This window comes from Sus scrofa, chromosome 6 (assembly GCF_054392235.1).
Source record: "Sus scrofa isolate SSC_HxYL_T2T_F1_AM1 chromosome 6, Sscrofa_HxYL_maternal_Yorkshire_Landrace_v2.0, whole genome shotgun sequence".
Taxonomy (NCBI): domain Eukaryota; kingdom Metazoa; phylum Chordata; class Mammalia; order Artiodactyla; family Suidae; genus Sus; species Sus scrofa.
The window spans coordinates 101,286,198-101,306,556 of NC_139388.1; the positions used below are offsets into that span (position 1 = coordinate 101,286,198).

General features: G+C 44.6%; 1 protein-coding gene across 8 annotated transcripts in view; it reads left to right on the forward strand.

The window, feature by feature from the left end:
* PTPN2 (protein tyrosine phosphatase non-receptor type 2) overlaps positions 1-20,359 on the forward strand; it is a 77,212-nt gene that overhangs the window by 44,630 nt on the left and 12,223 nt on the right. For 2 of the 8 annotated variants that reach the window (XM_021096021.2, XM_021096020.2), the window contains exons 3-7: positions 1,326-1,426; positions 2,645-2,743; positions 7,177-7,314; positions 15,598-15,807; positions 17,249-17,401. In XM_021096021.2, the coding sequence (XP_020951680.1) occupies positions 1,326-1,426; positions 2,645-2,743; positions 7,177-7,314; positions 15,598-15,807; positions 17,249-17,401 (701 nt within the window). The remainder of the gene's footprint in view (positions 1-1,325; positions 1,427-2,644; positions 2,744-7,176; positions 7,315-15,597; positions 15,808-17,248; positions 17,402-20,359) is intronic. The other 6 variants (XM_021096023.2, XM_021096022.2, XM_084964095.1 and 3 more) reach the window with 3 other exon arrangements.

The following is a 20,359-nucleotide window of genomic DNA, read 5'->3' on the forward strand; positions in this document are numbered from 1 at the left end:
ACTGAAGCTAAATTGACATGTGAAACTAAAGCCATTTAACATTTGCTTTCATATAGAGATAATGTGAACAGTCTTTTTAGTTTAAAAGTGGGGGAGAGAATGGTTGTTATTTGCTCAGGGGGAGCAGTTTTTAATAGAACGTGTTGTCCACTTAGACATCAGATGTGAGTTTAGTTTATAATTCAGTGATGTGCCTCTGACGATCATATGTGGAATTCAAGTTAATGCCAATTCTGCTATTATACATGTGCTTTCTCTCCCAGTGTCATACTTCTTTTCCCTTCCCACCAACACAATCCAAGGTAAAGTTGTGTGTTCCACATATTTAAGCATGAATTCTAAATCTGTGAGATTTTTACTTTCAAAAACTAGAGGTATATCTGAACTCCTATAACACAGCCTAAGTAATGAAGCATCTTTAGTTGTCCTTTAAAGAATTGGAATATTCCAAGTATATTAAATAAATATAGTTTAGCACTTAGTCTAAATATAGTTAAAATTATTTAAATTTAGTTGAATGCAGATCTGTTGAGGAATGAAGAGAATGAAATGTAGTTACTGTGGAGTCTGGCCTTATTTATTTGAGGCCATTGGTTTTTGTAGGTAGACTTATTAGTTCTTAGGCACCAAGAAGCTTCCATCCTTTTACTTTTAGGAAGATAAATGCTTTATTCTTTTTACTTACGTTTTGCTCTTTGGTTTGTTTTTCTAGTTAAATAATACCTAATCTACACAAGCAGAAGCATTTCCTTTTAACATACAGTAACAAAAGGATTTCATCTTTGCATCCTTTTTTAAAAAGGGAGTAATTGGAGTTCCCTGGTGGCTCAGCTCATTAAGGATCTGGCATTGTCACTGCTGTGGCTTGGGTCACTGCTATGGTGTAGGTTCGACCCCTAGCCCGGAAACTTCTGCATGCTGTGGGCTTAGCCAAAAAAAATAAAAAATAAAAAGAGCATAATTTGGGATTTGACTTAACCTCTCTGTGGTGCTAATTTATTTGACTTTGTCAAATTTATTTTCTTCTGTCATTTTATAAATACCCAGAAAATTAAAATAAAAAAGAGGAGTTCCTGTTGTGGCTGAGCAGGTTAAGAACCCAAAATAGTGTCTGTGAGGATGTGGGTTCGATCTGTGGCCTTGCTCAGTGGTGTTGCTGTAAGCTGCTCTGTAGGTTGCATGTGCAGCTTGGATTCTACCCTTACCTTGGGAACTTCCATATGCTGCAGGTGGCGGCTGTAAACAGAAAAATAAAATTTTAAATAAATAAAATTTTAAGAGAAATGGCACGTTTGAATGACAGTATGGTTTACTCTCTATTTCAGATGATCATAGTCGTGTTAAACTGCAGAATGTTGAAAATGATTATATTAACGCCAGCTTGGTTGACATAGCAGAGGCTCGGAGGAGTTACATCTTAACACAGGCAAGTGTGTGATCTGGACCAGATACCTCACTGCTGCTTTTGTGGTTGGTCTGCTTTAAAATGTAGCTGAAGAAGGGGAGTTCCTGTCGTGGCTGAGTGATTAACGAATCTGACTAGGAACCATGAGGTTGTGGGTTCGGTCCCTGGCCTCAATCAGTGATATAAAGGATCTGGCATTGCCATGGACTGTGGTGTGGGTCACAGACTCAGCTCGGATCTGGTGTGGCTGTGGCTGTGGCTGTGGCTGTGGTATAGGCCAGTGGCTATAGCTCCGATTAGACCCCTAACCTGGGAACCTCCATATGCTGTGGGTGCGGCCCTCAAAAGACAAAATAATAAGTAAAATGTAGCTAAAGGAGTTCCCTTGTGGTGCAGTGGGGTAAGGATCTGGCATTGTCACTGCTGTGGCAAGTGTTTAATCCCTGGCCCAGAAACTTCCACATGCTATAGATACAGCCCTCCCCCCAAATGCATAAGGATATCTCTCTCTCTCTCTCTCCATGTCTGGTATAGATCTCCATTTTGCAGGAGGAAATTGGCAGTACTGCTGCTAAGTGGAATGGCTGAGAACCTCCTTCCCTTTTCAGAACCACTAACAGAAGGTTAAGGAGTGACTGTATTGATGAAATGATACATCCTTTTTTTTTTTTTTGTCTTTTTGTCTTTTTGTCTTTTTGCCTTTTCTAGGGCTGCTCCCGTGGCATATGGAGGTTCCCAGGCTAGGGGTCGAATTGGAGCTGTAGCCACCGGCCTACACCACAGCCACAGCAACGCAGGATCCGAGCCTTGTCTGTGACCTATACCACAGCTCACAGCAATGCCAAATCCTCAACCCACTGAGCAAGGCCAGGGATCGAACCTACAACCTCATGGTTCCTAGTTGGATTCGTTAACCACTGCGCCACGACGGGAACTCCCGATACATCCTTTTTTTATTTTCTTTTGGCCAAGCCCCCGGCACATGGAACTTCCCAGGCCAAGGACTGAACCCACATCTCTACAGCTACCCAAGCTGCTGCAGAGACAATGCTGATCCTTAACGTCTGTGGCACAGTGGGAACCCCTGGTCCTATTTTGTATTTGAAGTGGATTTCAGGTCTCCATGTCCTCGGTATGATCAGATGCACTCTTCTGGAAAAAGACGCTTACCTGAAGCAGCTTCCTTGGTGCCTTGCTCATCCCTTTCTCATACCTACTTTTTCTTCTCTGTTCTCACAGGGTCCGCTTCCTAATACAGGTTGTCATTTCTGGCTCATGGTTTGGCAGCAAAAGACCAAAGCAGTTGTCATGCTGAACCGAGTTGTGGAGAAAGAATCGGTGAGTAATACTTGATATTTACAACTTTGTATACTGCCTGTAGTTATTAACTTATAAGTATTTTCGTATTTCTTTGGGGATATTCATTTGTTCATTTTGGTCTTTAATTGCTAAAAGCTAGTAGGGTGTTTCTGACCAGAACTAATGTCTCCTTTCCTTTCTTACATAAATATTTAAATATCAATCGCAGACCGCTATCCTCCACCAAGTATAAGTATGATGCGACAAATACTGACTAGTAGTATATAGACCTTTGGAATCCCTAGGCTTTATTAGAACCTTTACAGTAATTATTACCAAAATCTTGGAAATTTTGTAAAAGATAAAAGTGACAGGTTTTTCAAATCTTTGTAAGTTACCATCGGCTCTCAGCTCATGAGACAGTAAGTGTGGGGATGTATAAATGTATTAATGTTTGAAGTGCAATCTAATCCCACTGGCGACTAGTGGTGTTACATTGCTTAAGTCTTTCAACTTCTGTGGCTTTAGGGTCCTCTTCTGTCAGACACCAGATCGGAGAGTACTGTCTGTCGGGTCTCTTGCAGCCCTGAGCCTTGAGTCCACTTTACTTCCTAAGCTTCCTGATTTTTCCCTCTTTTTAGTGGTCTTCAGTTGTGGTGAAGTGTTTCTGATCTGAAGTGGCGTTGCTATACCACAGTGCCCCTAGAGTCAGCAGTAGTCACTTAGGGTGGTTTTGTGCTTCCCACTGTGATTACAGATCACTGTGGTTTGGACAGTTTGAGAAGCATTGTAAGCTAGAGGATTTATAAGCTTTATCCCTCACTTTGCAGTATAATTACTGTGTTAAAGAGATAAGACTGCCACCAGAAATTAGAAATCACTTTTGCAGTGATTGGATCTAGATGCTTCATGAGGTTTGGGTTTAATCCTTCTGGGTGATATTGTTTATCAGCATAGTGATGATACTGTTGTTAGTCAGCTGTTGCTAGTCAGTGCTCAGCTCCTTAATTGATAGGGGTTATAAAGTAGTGATATTCCAGTTTTGTCATTTAGACAAAGCAGTCTTGAGATTTTGTTGGAATATTTCTGTTAAAAAAAAAAACCTCCCACTCTGGTTACTTGACCATATATGTATAGGAAAAGCAGTCTTCAAAAAAAGCTAATTCCCTGAGTTCCTGTCTGGCTCAGTGGTCAACGAATCTGACTAGGAACCATGAGGTTGCGGGTTGGATCCCTGGCCTTGCTCAGTGGGTTAAGGATCTGGCGTTGCCGTGACCTGTGGTGTAGGTCACAGATGCGGCTCGGATCCTGTGTTGCTGTGGCTCTGTCTTAGGCCAGTGGCTACGGCTCCGATTGAACCCCTAGCCTGGGAACCTCCATGTGCCATGGGAGCGACCCCAGAAATGGCAAAAAAAAAAAAAAAAGCTAATTCCCTAGTGTCCTTAGTATGTGACCACTTAGGTTTCCTTGCTGTGGGGGCAGGGGCGGGAGGGGATCAGTTACTGTGAAGTCATGAGTTTCAAGGTATTTGATTCATTTCACTCAATTACAGTTATTATCCCTATTTGTAGTCAAATTGTCCCTCCAGGGCCAGCAGAAGTCTCTTCAAGTTGGGCCCTGAGTTCTTCTGAAACAAGCCTAAGAGTCTTGTTTCTTGCTTTCTTGCTGTCTGTTCTGACCGCATACTGCAGGCTCATCTTAAAACTCCTCTGTAAGAATCAGCTATTTCTTTAAGGAGCCTCGGTTTCTTTTCTTGGGCAATAGTGCCTCAAGGTCACAACAAAAATAGGGATATTTATTGTTACCCTTTCAGTAAACAGAGCTAAGAAAAAAAAAATGTTTGTGTTCAAATGCAGAACTGTGGGAGGTGGCTTAACCCTTTCTACTTTACATCTGTTACAACCTTTTTCCAGGCCATAAATTCTGGTTCTCAGAGACACTAGGGATGTAGAACATCTGATAATGACTCTTACTTTGTCCCATGTTACACAGAGAATATACTCATAATAACAAAACTTCATTATCAAAATAACCACTGAAAAAAGTTGAAAATTTTTTGTTTTCCCCATTCTGATTTTTTGTTGTTTTGTTGTCTTTTGTCTTTTTAGGGCCTCACCCATGGCATATGAAGATTCCCAGGCTAGGGGTCAAATTGGAGCTGTAGCCAGGGCCTATACCACAGACACGGCAGTGCCAGATCCTTAACCCACTGAGTGAGGCTGGGGATCAAACCTGAGTCCTCGTGGATACCAGTCAGGTTCATTAACCACTGAGCCAGTATGGGAACTACCCCCATTCTATTGTTTTTGAAGTTGCACTTCGCCTACACTGCCAGGGTTTATAGTGCTTTACAATCTCTCGTATTGCTTCGTGTACATGTGTGCATACTGCTGTGTCTCTCCATTACTCTGTCTGCAGCTCTTACCCAAAAGGATCCTAAGGAAGGGCTCAGGGACACTGTAGTCCCTGTTTCTTCCGTTCTGGACCATTTATTTGCTGTCCCAGTGCTCAAGTCAGTTTGGCAGGGTATAAAATCTTTCGTTCACATTTGCTTTTCTTTGAGCAACTTGAATGTGTTATTTCATTTCCTCTGACATTACAAACTACTGTCAAAGCCAGACAGACATCTAATTTTATTTCCTTTATAAGTTGCTTATTTTTTTTTAAACCTCTGTTACCCATAGAACTTTTTTCCTTCAAATTCCATTAATTTTACTGAAATATGTCAGTGTTGGTCATGCTGGGTCAGTTTGTCCAGGGGCATAGTGTGTTCTTCCAGTGTGGATTTCAAATATTTTTTCTTTCTTTAAAGAAAAAAGTATTGAATTATACTTGTTAACATTTATTTTGTTCCCTTGCTTGCTTTGGTGTTCTGTGGGGCCTCCTATTATATATGTGTTAGATTTTCTTTGCCTGTTTTTTGTATTTGCCACATTTTCTCTAATCCTATTTGACTCACTCTTCCTTTCTTTTTGATTTAAAAAGATGTTCTTTTTCTCTTTAGACATCATCTGTTGTGTTTATTCACCTCTTTTACCTTTAGTTTAGTTAGTCTCTGTTTCTTTTCTCTCTCTCTTTTTTTTTTCATGGCCGGTACCTGTGACATATGGAAGTTTCTGGACCAGAGATTGAATCTGAGCCACAATGGCGGCAATACTGGATCCTTTAACCCACTGTGCAGGGTCAGGGATCGAACCTGCACCTCCTCAGTGACCTGAGCTGCTGCATTTGGATTCTTTTTTTTTTTTTTTTTTTTCCTTTTTACAGCCTCACGTGCAGCATATGGAAATTCCTGGTTCAGGGGTCAAATTAGAGCTACAGCTGTGGCCTGGCCCACAGCCTCAGTAACACTAGATCTGAGCTGCATCTGTGACCTACACCACAGCTGGTGGTAATGCCGGATCCTTAACTTGCTGAGCGAGGCCAGAGATTGAACTTGCATCTTCACAGGGACAATGTTGGGTCCTTAACCTGTTGAGCCACAATGGGAACTCCTGGAGGCATTTTCTATTGTTTGTTATTTGCAGGTCTTTGTGAGTTAGAAAAGGTAGAGTGGCCATATTTTTACAAGGGTGTTTTTCTGGTGTTTTTTTCATAATGAAGTGGCTCTGTCTCACCTTACCTGTCCTGCTGGCTTCATAATTTGATTTTTTGGGAGATGCTTTGATTATCATGAATATGAATTCCATCATCAGTAGTTACGCCAAATTGTAACAACTCTAGAGAAAGGGGGCTTATCTTCCTATTCTCTCCCTGACATGATTTTAGTAAGTATGAATGTTGTTTCTAGATATGCAGTATTTAATAGATTAATGGTTATTTATGGAAAATATTATAAAATAAAGCCTTTTCAGTACTGTTTGAAGGTAAGATCCTTTCAAGAGTTTGATATTTTTAGAAGCAGAGTGAATGCCAGTATGATGCTAAAATATAAATTATCTGCTGTAGAAATGACAAATGGGAGTTCCCATTGGGGCATTGCAGAAACAAATCCGACTAATATCCATGAGGATGTGGGTTTGATCCCTGGCCTCAAGGGTGGGGGACCCAGCGTTGCCATGAGCTGTGGTATCAGTTACATACGTGGCTCGGATCCCATGTTGCTATGGCTGTGGTATAGGCTGGCAGCTGTAGCTCCAGTTTTGATTCTTAGCCTGGGAACTTCCATATGCCGCCAGTGCAGCCCTAAAAAGGAAGAGAAAAGAAAAATGACAGATGATTTTTATTTTATGAACATGGTATCTAATTATGTTTTCTTTAATGTATAAGTTAGAGGAACATTTTACAAACCTGCTTTTTGTAAGATGTCAGTCTTACTGAAATACATTGAACATAAAACAAAGTGTGACTATTCTTAGATTTTGGTACTTGAAAAATATACACCGTGTATGTGGTTTGTTTTCCTTTCCAGCTTTTTATGGTTTCATAATGTCTGTGAACTAAAAGAATCATATCCACGTTCTTAAATTTAGGTTAAATGTGCACAGTACTGGCCGACAAAAGACAGCCGAGAAATGCTGTTTAAGGAAACGGGATTCAGTGTGAAGTTCCTGTCAGAAGACGTGAAGTCCTATTACACAGTCCATCTACTGCAGTTAGGAAACACCAATGTAAGACTTCTCGTGCCCAAAAGATGGGGCTTCATAGGATGATTTTAAGGGTGGTTCTTTGTTATTAGACCTGAAGTTTGGGGCAGCCCATACATTTCGATGCCATCTCTGATGGTGTATAGCCATAACCATTTCTTTACAGCTCTCCCGGGACTCTCAAGAAACCCTAGAAACTAAGCATTTTAAAGTTCACGTTGATATTTGAGGATTCAAAATAGTTTATTAAAATTAGTTGAGGAATAAGAGCAGGCTTAGAATCGGGCCAGCCTGGATTCCTGTCCACCTCTGTTGCTCTAGACCCCTGAAGCCTGGCTTCCTCTGGGGGCAGAGCCCATTACGGCTCTTGCTCAGGGTAGTGGTGGGTAAGGGTATGCAGAGAGCCATGTTCTCAGCAGGTGCCCAGGAACCGCCAGCCCGATACTTGCTACTGCCTGGAGACCCCAGGGACTCGCCACACAGAAACTTGTCTTTACTGAACTGGTGAGGATGGTGAAATCAATTTAGCATAGAACATTTACTTGGGTTTTTCCAGAAATTCAAGACTTGTTCCTTGGCACTTGGTTGAGGTGCAGGTGTGCGGGGCTTGTGAGTCTGCTCTTGTCAGAGGAGAGCCCTCCCCCTCTTCCCACTTACTCCTTGCCTTCTCTGGTTTATAATTAGAGTAACTAGAAAATTTCAAATGAGAGTGATTCTTGGATGCTGTTAGAAACTTGGAAAATACTTTAAAAATGGCTTCAGGAATATATTTAGTCTATAAAGCAAGATAGTGTTTTAGGAGTTCCTGTCGTGGCACAGTGGTTAATGAATCCGACTAGGAACCATGAGGTTGCGGGTTCGGTCCCTGCCCTTGCTCAGTGGGTTGACGATCCGGCGTTGCCGTGAGCTGTGGTGTAGGTTGCAGATGCGGCTCGGATCCCACGTTGCTGTGGCTCTGGCGTAGGCCGGTGGCTGCAGCTCCGATTGGACCCCTAGCCTGGGAACCTCCATATGCCGCGGGAGCGGCCCAAGAAATAGCTAAAAAGACAAAAAAAAAAAAAGATAGTGTTTTAGTTAAGCATTAGGTGAATTAAGTGATTCGCATGTGATCATTAACCAGAAAAAGAAAAAAAAAGGCTTTATGGAGAAGGGAGATACAGACTCTTCAGATGTGCAGAAATACCTTTTATGGTTGCTCTCTTAAAACACCTGTTTTCCATTCCACGCTAAGCACAGGTGTGTACCGTGAGCTAAAGGCTGGCCCAGCCTCCCATGGCATTTGTAACTAAGCTTACATGGGATCTCTTGGGTCATCTGAGGGGTTCCGGGTGGGAATTAGGAGGCTGGGCCTTGTTTGTAAACATCCTTACCATGTTTGTTCTGTACCCGTGAGTCCCATCTGCCCACGTTCTGTGCTGCACTGAGACACAGCAGCAGCTCCTTGATGCTGGGTGTTCTGTGCTTATTCCCAGAAACAGAGCTGCATTTCCTTAAACTCCTGTGGTGCTCAGAAAAGTCTTCTCTTGGTACTTATTTGTTCCAGGTACCTCATCTGCTTGTGGCATTAAAATTGTTTTAGGTGGAGGTAGGCTTTGATATTTTTCCGTTTCTGAAACCCGTCCTGAGAATTGATTACACCTCAATTACATAGGTATAACAAATACCTGTATTTTGTTTATCAGTTTGCAAGCTACTTTCATCTAACACACAGCCTGCCTGTAATGTGGATAGAGTGTTCTTAATATTCCTGATTTTCATACTTAAGAAACCTGGAAAATCCACTAGATTATAGGATTTTTTTCCCCATAAACAGCTTTCTCAGCTAATAAGTGACAGACCAGAACTCCTCTCTTCTAATGTCGTAGGACAAGGTTTTTTGGAGAAGATGCTAATTGTTATATAGGAAGCCCCTCACTCTAAAGTTGCTGAGGCTGCCCTGAGAGCTGGCCAGTTACCACATTTCTGTTGCTAGCAGTTGAGTGATTTCTTCCTGCCTGGGTTCAGAGTCCACCATGATTCAATAGGAACAGTTTGTTTATGTTCTACTTTACAATGTTCAGTAAGAGCCAGGCAAGGTAAAAGAATAAATAGCATTTCAGGAGGAGAGACAGAATTGCATTTGGTTAAGTGCTTAGACTCTGAAACTATATGGCCTGATTTTAAATCCCAGCTCTAGCACCCTTGTCTGTGAGATCGGTCCCATCACTTAACTTCTGCACCTCCATTTTCTCGTCTTCACGAGGAGGATAATGACTACTTGCCTTGTGGGGTGTTGTAATGCTCCAGTGACTGACTGCTCTGACATGCCTGAGACTCAGGGTGGGCTCCATCCGTGTCAGGGGTTCCCCCATGATGGGATGAGAAGGGGGGTGGAGCAAGGGCAGTGGGAGAGACAGTTGAGGGAGATCCGAGCCTTGTTTGTGACCTACACCACAGCTCACGGCGACTCCAGATCCTTAACCCACTGAGCAAGGCCAGGGGTTGAACCTCCGTCCTCGTGGATACTAATCAGATTTCGTGGATACTAGTCAGATTCGTGTCCACCGCGCCTCAACAGGAGCTACCTCTCCTGAGTCTTGATGGGAGCTCAGAGTCTCAACTAAGGTCAGCTGGAGAACTTCCTTGTCTTTTGGACTTTTCTGTTTGGTTGGCTTTCGCAGTTTTCTGTGTCCTTGGCCAGCTTCAGTGTATTGAGTTCCAGGAAGGCTGTTGTGTTGACTGCCTTGTGTTTCCTGCCCCTGCAGATTTCTGCAGAGCAGGCTGAGAGCCTGATTGTGCGATGCTCGGGGGATTTGGTCGAGCGAGTTGAGATCCTGTGCCCACCTGGGCGTCCTCCTCTCCCTGCTTCTTCTGCCCTGAGTACCTTCTGCACCAGCTCCTGCTCACTTCTTGCTTCCGATATATATATATATATATATATATATATATATATATATATATATATATATATATTTTTTGTCTTTTTGCTATTTCTTGGGCCGCTCCCGCGGCATATGGAGGTTCCCAGGCTAGGGGTCGAATCGGAGCTGTAGCCACCGGCCTACGCCAGAGCCACAGCAACACGGGATCCGAGCCGCGTCTGCAACCCACACCACAGCTCACGGCAACGCCAGATCGTTAACCCACTGAGCAAGGCCAGGGACCAAACCCAAAACCTCATGGTTCCTAGCTGGATTTGTCAACCATTGCACCACGACGGGAACTCCTGCTTCCGATATTCTTAATGTGTCTGTGATGCACTCGTTCCTAATAGCTCAAGTCTTCTTACACTTCTCCCCACAATTTAAATTTTACCATTTTGCCAGCTTGCTCAGCACTTGAGTATGTCTGTACTTGGGACACCATAATGGAGCTTTCAGCTCCCCATGGGCAGGGCCCTTACCTCTGCTGTTGTGCTGAGTGCCCTGTGACCCACACACACCTGAGTGCTTGTTCTAAAACAAGCTCGGTGCTTCCCCCACACTCCAGGAACCCCTCTGTGGCTGATGCAGATGTCCTCGGCCTGGCCCTTGCCTCTTGTCCACCTTTACCTCCTGTGACACCCAGGCTTTGTCCTGGCCTGTCCAGTAGCTTGTCCCTGGACTATGCCTCTGCCATCACCTTTCCCTCTGCTTAGGTCCCAGCTACTCTGTGGCTCCCCTCTCCTCCTGGCCTGGTGAGTTCTGGTCATCTTCCAGAGTGAGTGACTGACCACATATCTAATTTGGGCAGTTCAGTGACCCTGCAGAACTCACAGGGCCCTGAGCTAAGGCGGTGGCAGTGTGGTGCAGATTCTACAGTCATACTGTGTTTGGGGGGCAGGTCGACACTCCTTGCCCCTCTCCAGGAGCAGAGAAAGGCGGGTGAAGAGAGGTGCGGCTGCGTCCAGGGGTTGCAGTAGAGGCGATCATGGGGGGATCTCTGGGATTCTCCACGTGCGGCAGGATCGGGATCCTCCCTAGGTGTTGCCTGTTCCTCTCATTAGCCTTGGAAGGTAATCACTTCTTAAACCTCTTGACAGACAAGGAAACGGGGCTTATGAAAGTCTTGCTACCTTCTTTCGGACCTAAGGTGTGAAAATAGTTGGCTGTCTAGGATCTTCCTGATGACCAGAGAGTTGGTCATTTTACTTGCATTGCTAATGAGAAGAGTTTGATGGAAGCCGGCGGGCCAAGGTGGCACCCAGCTGCCACAAGCCTCTCAGCTCCCCACTGGCTCCTGCCTGCTCGGCTCAGATGGCCTCTGGCCTCACAGACAGACAGATATCCTACTGGCATCTTATCACAGTCTTCAAATTTAGGTTTCTTCCCAAACCTGTAAAGGAGCTTTTGCCTAAAAGGAACAGTGAGCTGACGCTGTGTGCAGAGTGTGGCATGCGTGGTGCCAGTTGCATGGAGGACACTTGGGTGATGTGGGTGTGGGCCGGGGTGGGTGTCCCAGGAGGGGCGTCCCCCATAGGTTGGAAACTTGGAGTTCGTCAGGAACTGTAACATCTCAATGTAGAGACTATTCCGAATAAAGATGAATTTTCTTTCTATCCTCTGGAGCCCCTTCCCCTCGCCTGTCTTTCTGTCTTTCTTTCTTCCTTTCTTTCTGCCTAGAAAAGAAGGAAAAGGTATCCAGTCACGGATATAAACTTTTTTCTACCCTAGTCGTAAACATACGGATCTTATTACTTCACATGGTCCTTTGGGAATTATGTGATTCTGTGAGCTATGTTTTTTAAATCTTGTTTCAGTAGGAGTGAATTAATAAAAAATTAATCTCTAGGAAATTCTTTATTCTGATCTTGTAGGGGAAGACTGATTTTCAAAGGTCTCTTAGTGGGGAAGACTGTATTATATGAACGTTGGTGAGCATTTCTGGGAACTCGCTTTGAGGATCCCAGACGGTGTGACCTGAATTTGAAGGAAAGAAAGAGGCCATTAGTCTTGAGCCAAAATCACACAAGCAAAGAGAAAGCAAGCAGTCACTCAGGACTGTGGGGTGACCACATCTTTGGGCAGGAGGCGATGCAGCAGTTGAACACACACTGATGCTAGCACTGGCCACGCCCTGGGGAGCTCAGCTTGTGGGGACCTCTAGCAGGCCTACCGGGTCGGCCCCTGGCGTGGTCAGCACTGTCTGATGTCTGGTGGCTGCAACAGGGCGGTTGTCAGAGGAAGGGTTCGAACACCACCTGGGGTCTTAGGCCCCATTGAAGGCGAAGGTGACATTGAGTTAACAGTCTGCCTGTATGGGTGCTGGATGGCTGCCATTTGTGGTTTTCTAAAAGGAAGCTACAGTTTAGCCTTCTTAATTTGGAGTGTTTTAAACACCTTTTAATACAGTAAACTTAATTCCTTTCATCTTGTACAGTAAGATCGTATTTTTTGGTGTACAGGTCTGAGTTTTGACAGTGCATTCGGTTGTGTCACCACCACCCCAATCAAGATAAAGAACAACTCTCCCCCCGCCCCCCAGTTTTTCTGTGCTGCCTGTGCACAGTCTGTCTGACCTCCCCTTCCAGCTCCTGGCTACCTCTGAGCTGGTTTCTATTCACATAATTGAGCTTTTCCCTGACTGTCCTATCAACAGAGTCATATGTGTACTTAGAATCTGGCAGCTTTGACTTAGCATACTTCATTTGGAATTTAAAAGGAGGTGTTTTGAACTTTAATAATCATGATGAGGAGTTCCTGCTCTGGCACAGTGTGATCTGCCTCGTCTTTAGAGGGCGCGGGTTCAATCCCTGGTCCAGTGCAGTGGGTTAAGGATCAGGCGTTGCAGCAGCTGTGGCTCGATTTGATCCCTGGCTTGGGAACTTCCATATGCTGCAGGGCGGCCAAAAAATAAATAAATAAAATAATAGTAGTCATAATGAGCATTTTAATTAGTAATAGGGAAATCTTCTAGTACTTCCAGTATAGTGAGAACCTGGGGATCACAGTGTATGTGGGATTATGAAAGCTAGATATTAAGAAAAATTGGTCAACTAGGAGTGTATAAGTTTTTAGAAATTTTGAACTCCTGCACTGTATTTTATCAGTGTTGTACTTAATATAACTGAGTCTTGGACTTAGGAGTCTTAATTTCTACTGAAAAGGGGGAAATTTAATTAATTGATTTTTTTTGTCTTTCTAGGGCCTCACCCGCGGCATTTGGAGGTTCCCAGGCTAGGGGTCCAGTCAAAGCTATAGCCGGTGGCCGACACCCCAGCCACAGCAATGCCAGATCCTTAACCCACCGAGCGAGGCCGGGGATTGAACCTGCATCCTCATGGATGTTCGTTGGGTTCATTAACCGCTGAGCCACAATGGGAAATCCAGGAAATTTTATTTTTAAAAACTGAAAACTGGAGTTCCTATCATGGTGCAGTGGTTAACGAATCCAACTAGGAACCATGAGGTTGTGGGTTCGATCCCTGGACTGGCTCAGAGGGTTAAGGATCTGGCGTTGCCGTGAGCTGTGGTGTAGATTGCAGACGCAGCTTGGATCCTGTGTTGCTGTGGCTCTGGCGTAGGCCGGGGGCTACAGCTCCAATTCGACCCCTAGCCTGGGAATCTCCATATGCCGAGGGAAGCGGCCCTAGAAAAGGCAAAAAAGACACACACACACAGAAAAAAAAACCCTGAAAACTAACTTTAATTTTTACATTTGTATTGAAAGGTGGCTGGTACAGTAATAATCTGCAGCTGGTCACCATTGGAAAATCAGGGATTTTTTATGTTGCTTCTGTGGCCCCTTCTCCCAAAGCAGTCCTGTAATAAAAGTTGGAAAATTGTGCAAAGGCGTGTTAGTTACTGCTGTTTACAGAAGTGAAGAGTGTGAGGCAGAGAAGTGTTCCTGGGGGCAGAAGGCAGTTGGCAAAAGCTAAGGAGCATTTTCATAATGAGTTAGTCAGAAATAAAGGTCATTGGGAATATCCAGGAAGTGGTGGCGAGTGCCAGGCAGGCTTTAAGAGACAGGAAGCATTTAGCGTCTTGGTAAACCATTTCAGCACACTGGCAGGGCATGCAAACAGTTCTCGGATGGGAAATTATTACCACAATTATTACCAGGGGGAAAAACAGCAATTACAGCAGTTTCAACAAAAAATGGAAAGATTGTTTCTTTAATTCTGTGCCTGTGTAACAGAATCTAAAAGATAACTGGTATGAAGGGGACAATTACACCTTTAAAAACTCTGGAGTTCTTTAAAAAGAAACGAGTAAAGAATGCAAAATTATACTGGCAGAAAATTTCAAAAATAGAGACTCCATCCACTCATCATGATGTATGAATTAAAATACTGCACCATGTACAGACAGGTTCATGGAGGAATCCAGAGCTGCAGAGGCTATGGCACCAGTCCTGGTTCTGCCATTGCCCCATGTATGACCTTCGGTAAATTACTTAGCCCTTCGCTTCAGTTTTCTCATCTGGAAAGTGAATTTTAATGGGATTGTTGTACGAATTAATACCTAAAAAGCTTAGAAAATGCCATCAAAATAATAAGTGTTACAGGAGTTCCCATTGTGGCACAGCAGAATTGAATCCAGTTTGGAACCATGAGGTTGTAAGTTCGATCTCTGGCCTCCCGCGTGGGTTAAGGATCCAGCGTTGCTACGAGCTGTGGTGTGTAGGTCACAGACGTTCGTGGCTCGGATCTGGTGTGGCTGTGGCTGTGGCTGGCAGCTGTAGCTCTGATTCAGCCCCTAGCCTGGGAACCTCCATATGCCGTGGGTGTGGCCGTAAAAAGCAAAATGAAAAAGGAAAATCATGGTACAGAATATCCTTAAGGTTTCAAAGCATTACGCAAAACACATCTTTCCGCACTAGGTTTTTAAAAGAAAATCCTTAGTGCAGCAACATGGATGGAACTAGAAACTCTCATACTAAGTGAAGTAAGTCAGAAAGAGAAAGACAAATACCATATGATATCACTTATATCTAGAATCTAATATATGGCACAAACAAAGCTTTCCACAGAAAAGAAAATTATGGACTTGGAGAACAGACTCATGGTTGCCAAGGGGCTCCCCTTGGAGGGAGGGGAGGGATTGGAATGGACTAGGAATTTGGGGTCAATAGATGCAAACTATTGCCTTTGGAATGGATAAGCAATGGGATCCTGCTGTATAGCATCGGGAACTATGTCTAGTCACTTATGATGGAGCATGATAATGTGAGAAAAAGAATGTATATATGTATGTGTGACTGGGTCACCTTGCTCTACAGTAGAAAATTGACAGAAAACTACAAAAGAAATCATTAAAAAAAATAGAGGCACTAGGTCATCCAAAAAAAGAAAAAAAGAAAGAAGGAAAAACGTAGAACTAACATTTCCCCTTGATTTTCACTTTTTAGAGTGGTGAAACCAGAACAATATCTCACTTTCATTATACTACCTGGCCAGATTTCGGAGTCCCCGAATCACCAGCTTCATTTCTCAATTTCTTATTTAAAGTGCGAGAGTCTGGCTCCCTGGATCCTGAGCATGGGCCTGCGGTGATCCACTGTAGTGCCGGCATCGGGCGGTCAGGCACCTTTTCTCTGGTGGACACCTGTCTCGTCCTGGTAAGTGTTCTGGGCACCCGCCTCCGTCATTCGTGCCTTTTACCGTTTCCGCTGGCAGCTGGCAGCGTCCTGACAGCGTCAGGATCCCAGAACTCTGTTTTTCAAACTTCTACCTTCTTTTAGAAGAGGCCGAAAATCTCATTCACGTCCTTTCTCCTCCGTCTTGCTTGTGGCTGATGGGGTTGTGTCTGCAGTGCTTCTAGCGCTCTCCAAGACTTTTTCCTGGTGGCTTTATGTTACGTAACTAAGAGGTCCTCCCCTGCCCCCCGTATTTGGCAAACATCAGCTGGTAGATAACATTGAATTCCTCTCATGCCCTAGTTTCCTTACTTAGAACTAAGGATAGTGGTGGTATTTTCCTTGCAGGGCTGTCGAGGATTAAATGAGTCGGTACACTTAGGACACGTCCTGCCTAAGCTCTCGGCACATGTCGTGTTAGTATCACCTAAGGTTCCTGTGTTGCCGGAAGCCCGCATTCAGGCCCATGCCACTCCTCCTCACCTGGGCAGGTGTCAGCATGTGTCCTGTATCACCTGGCTCTCTGCCTGATGTTGTATCTACTTCAGTCACAAGTGGATTGTTATCTTGAAGTGAACTTTTTTTTTTTTTGTCTTTTCTAGGGCCACACCCTTGGCATATGGAGGTTCCCAGGCTATGGGTCTAATCAGAGCCGTAGCCGCCAGCCTACACCACAGCCACAGCCACAGCCACAGCAACTCGGGATCCAAGCCACGTCCGTGACCTACACCACAGCTCACAGCAACACCGGATCCTCAACCCACTGAGCAAGGCCAGGGCAGAACCCACAACCTCATGGTTCCTGGTCAGATTCGTTAACCTCTGAGCCACGACAGGCACTCCTGAAGTGAACTTTGACACGTTTAAGAACGCTGGTGTCTGTCCTGTTCATGGAAAATGTTAACACTGACGTAGGTATTTGCCTCTTCCCTGCAGACGCAACTTCAGCTTCTCTCTTTGCTGGTTGGGGTGGGGGTGTGGTGGTTAGAGGCTGGTGCCTCAGCCCCCTGGTGTCATTGTGAGTCTGGCTCTGCCCGACTTTCAGCTCCACTACCCTCAGGAGGCTGCTGCACACAGACGTGAAGGCTGAAGGTGCTGAGCTAAAACCAAGCTGCTCCTCCCAAGATCTTTGTAAGAAAAAGAGCCTGAATCTTGATGTATTTATCCTTACGTTAAACCAGAACTGGTCATAAATCGTTCCTTTGACCAGCCAGTAGCCAGAGCGAGTGAGGTTACTGTGTCAGCATGGATCACCCCAGGACCAGAGTTGCTGCCTCTGCTGCTGGACCAGGAGGCCTGGGCACCCTGTGCCCACTTTCCCCTCCTCTGGCAGCGCCCCGCAGAATGCCGAGCAGTTTTCCCTTGTTGTTTCTTTTGCCTGGGCTCTTAGTGAAAGGCCTGAATAATTTTTCTTTTCTTGCAGATGGAAAAAGGAGATGATATTAACATTAAACAACTGTTGCTGAATATGAGACAGTACCGAATGGGGCTGATTCAGACACCAGATCAACTCAGATTTTCATATATGACTATAATAGAAGGAGCAAAATTTATAAAAGGAGATTCAAATATACAGGTAAACTTGTTCGGGGGAAAATAGTACCTGTGTATCAAGTAACTATACTCCATTTGAGCACCTGTCTTCTCCCTTCCTTCTGAAAAGCATGTTTACTTGACCGTGGTAAATCCAGCTGGCAATGCCAGATCCAAGCCATATCTGGGACCTACACCACAGCTCACTGCAACCCCAGACCCTCAGGGGATCAAACCCGTGTCCTCATGGATACTAGTCAGGTTTGCTACCCCCAAGCCACAGTGGGGACTCCCAGCTGGTCATCTTGAGATTCTAAAATGCATACTCACACCCATGTAACTCAGCCTCATGTTACATCCTGCCTATTACCCAGAAGAAAGCAAAGTTTTCGTGTAAGGAGTGTTTAAGTATTTAATCATCAATATGATCAGAAAATTTAGGTACTTTTGCCCCATTAAAAATTCGACCTGGGCTTATACAGAAATACTTAGTTTATGTAGTAGATATTTCATCTTTTATAACAACAAGCAAACAACTTGAGTACTTGTATCAGATGCAAAATTGATTGGTGGCTTTGTTTTCATAAAGATATTTTTATTGGAGTTCCCATCGTGGCTCACTGGTTAATGAATCCGACTAGGAACCATGAGGTTGCGCGTTCAATCCCTGGCGTTGCCGTGAGATGTGGTGTAGGTTGTAGACGTGGCTCGGATCCTGAGTTGCTGTGGCTGTGGTGTAGGCTGGCAGCTACAGTTCCGATTGGACCCCTAGCCTGGGAACCTCCATATGCCATGGGTGCAGCCCTAAAAAGACAAAAAGACAAAATAAAATAAAAAATATCACCAAGGCGGCAGTGAAGGCCAGCAAGAAGTGAAGGGTGTCCTTCCCCCTGCTCTTTAGTTTCCTCAGCAGTCTCCATTCTATGTATTGACTGCGTAATAAAACTGAAAAAAATAAATAAATTTAATGTTACAAAGATCAGAAGTTACTTTGTCTAGAATCCCCAAACTGCATGCATGAATTAACTGTCCTGTGCCCCCAGAAATATCTCATTTGATGTATAAGGATGTGATACTCAATTTATGCAAAGACTTTTCTTTCTCTCCATCTGCCTCCTCTTTGCCTCTAATTTTTGGGAAAACTCAGTATTTGTAAGAAGAAAGAAGGAAGATTTTCCAGTGTGAATTGATGGGGTGGGCGGGGCATTCCCTGCCTCAGCACACCCCAGGGTGCCGTCTCTGTGCCTCTGACCGTGAAAGCATTGTCCCCAGTTCTTTTTACTGAAGGGAGCATCTGTCCTCACCTGAGCTTTAATGTAGATTTATGTGAAGGGCATGGTGTTTTCATTCTTGATACTGTTTCATGTTAGTTTTCCCGTAAAGATTTCCGACATAGGTGGATATACAATCATTTAGAACCTGCAAGGACAAAGGAGAGCTGTTAATATTCACATCTGAAGTGATTGTGCCTGAAACCAGTAAGTACGTGTGTGATTATAGTCACCTATAGTGATTCACTGCACCAGTCCGCATGGCCTGGCGCTACCTGGGTGACTAGACATGATTGCTGGTTGTCTCTAATAATGACACCATTTACTTTCCATCCTTCTGGCACGAGGTGGCCATAAGCACGCAGTACAGGTGCTGGCGTTGCCACATCCTCATGAGTAGACAGACCCCTAAGATCGGTGATTGCAGGAAACCTCCCAGGGGGCGTAATTTGCCAAATCAAACTTGATGGTGTCAGATCTCCTGCTGCCAGGTTGACACCACTAATCAAGTAATAAGGAAATTATATACTTTCAGCAAATTACAGTGCGTTTCAGGTTTAGTTACATCACCCCCAGCTTTTTCAAGGGGCTTTTCTCCATGAGAAGAAGCTGGGGTGGTGTTCCCAGCTGCACTTGGTCTGTGGGAGTGGCTCCACGTGGGTGTGAGTCTGGGCACAGGGAGCCGCTCAGTTTGGAGCTGAGTGCAGTGTTGACTCCTACTTCACTAGGTGAATGGCGCCTCTTTGCCTGTGTCATGGGAAAGCAAAGTTTGCTGCCCCAAAACATGGCAAAACAGCATTGTCCTTTTCTTTTTTAATTTACTAGCCTTCAGTCTCTTTTTCTCCCCCCTCACGCTGTAGCCCCCTGCTGAGTCTTTTCTTATTGACAGATTCCGGATTTGTGCTTATTCTGGGAAGTGGTCCAGTAAGACTTGGTTTTTGGCATCAGCTTGTTTATTGACATTGTTGAGCCTTGTCCAAATATGAGCCCGGGTTGCTGTAACTAGACCTTTGTGAAGAATTGACCAGCATAGTTCTGGAGACAGTATCATTTTTATTTGGTACTTTTCTGAACTATCTGGTGTCTAAAATTGATGATGGCTTCAGAGGTACAGGTATTGTTGAGGGGCTCCAGCACAGCAGGCCCAGACTGTCTGGGTGCAAAATTCTGGCTCTGCTGCGCATTAGCCCATCGCATCTGTAAAGCGGGGGATAGGAGTAACAGTGGCAGCGCCTCCCCCGGGGGGGGGGGTCTCCTGAGGACCTAGAACCAGTACAGGTGGGCATGGGATATGCTCAGAGAGGAACCATTTCCCCACTAGCATTTTTTCCAATATAACAAATGCTGTTCGGACTGAGTGAAACAGCTTTGTCATGGGAAGGAAGAGAATTGACATGGTCCCCTCAGTGATGAGTCCTTCTCTCATATGTTTAGTTCTTTCTCTACTGTTGGCAGAACACTCTTCCTGGACTCAGCCCCTGCTCAGGAGCACTGGGCCCCCAGGAACCCAGGTCAGGGGCAGAGGTCATTCCCAGGTCAGCTTCCCTCCCGGTCTCCTCTCAGGCCAGGCTCTCCTCCGTGCTCTCCTTCTAGCCAAATTGTTCTCCTCACTGTCCTCCAAATGTGACAGGTTACAGAGGTTTACATTCTCTGAGTCTTTTGTGAGTCAGCTACTGTAAAACAAAGAGATGCATTAATTACGCAATAGAAGAGCTATATTGGGAGAAGGT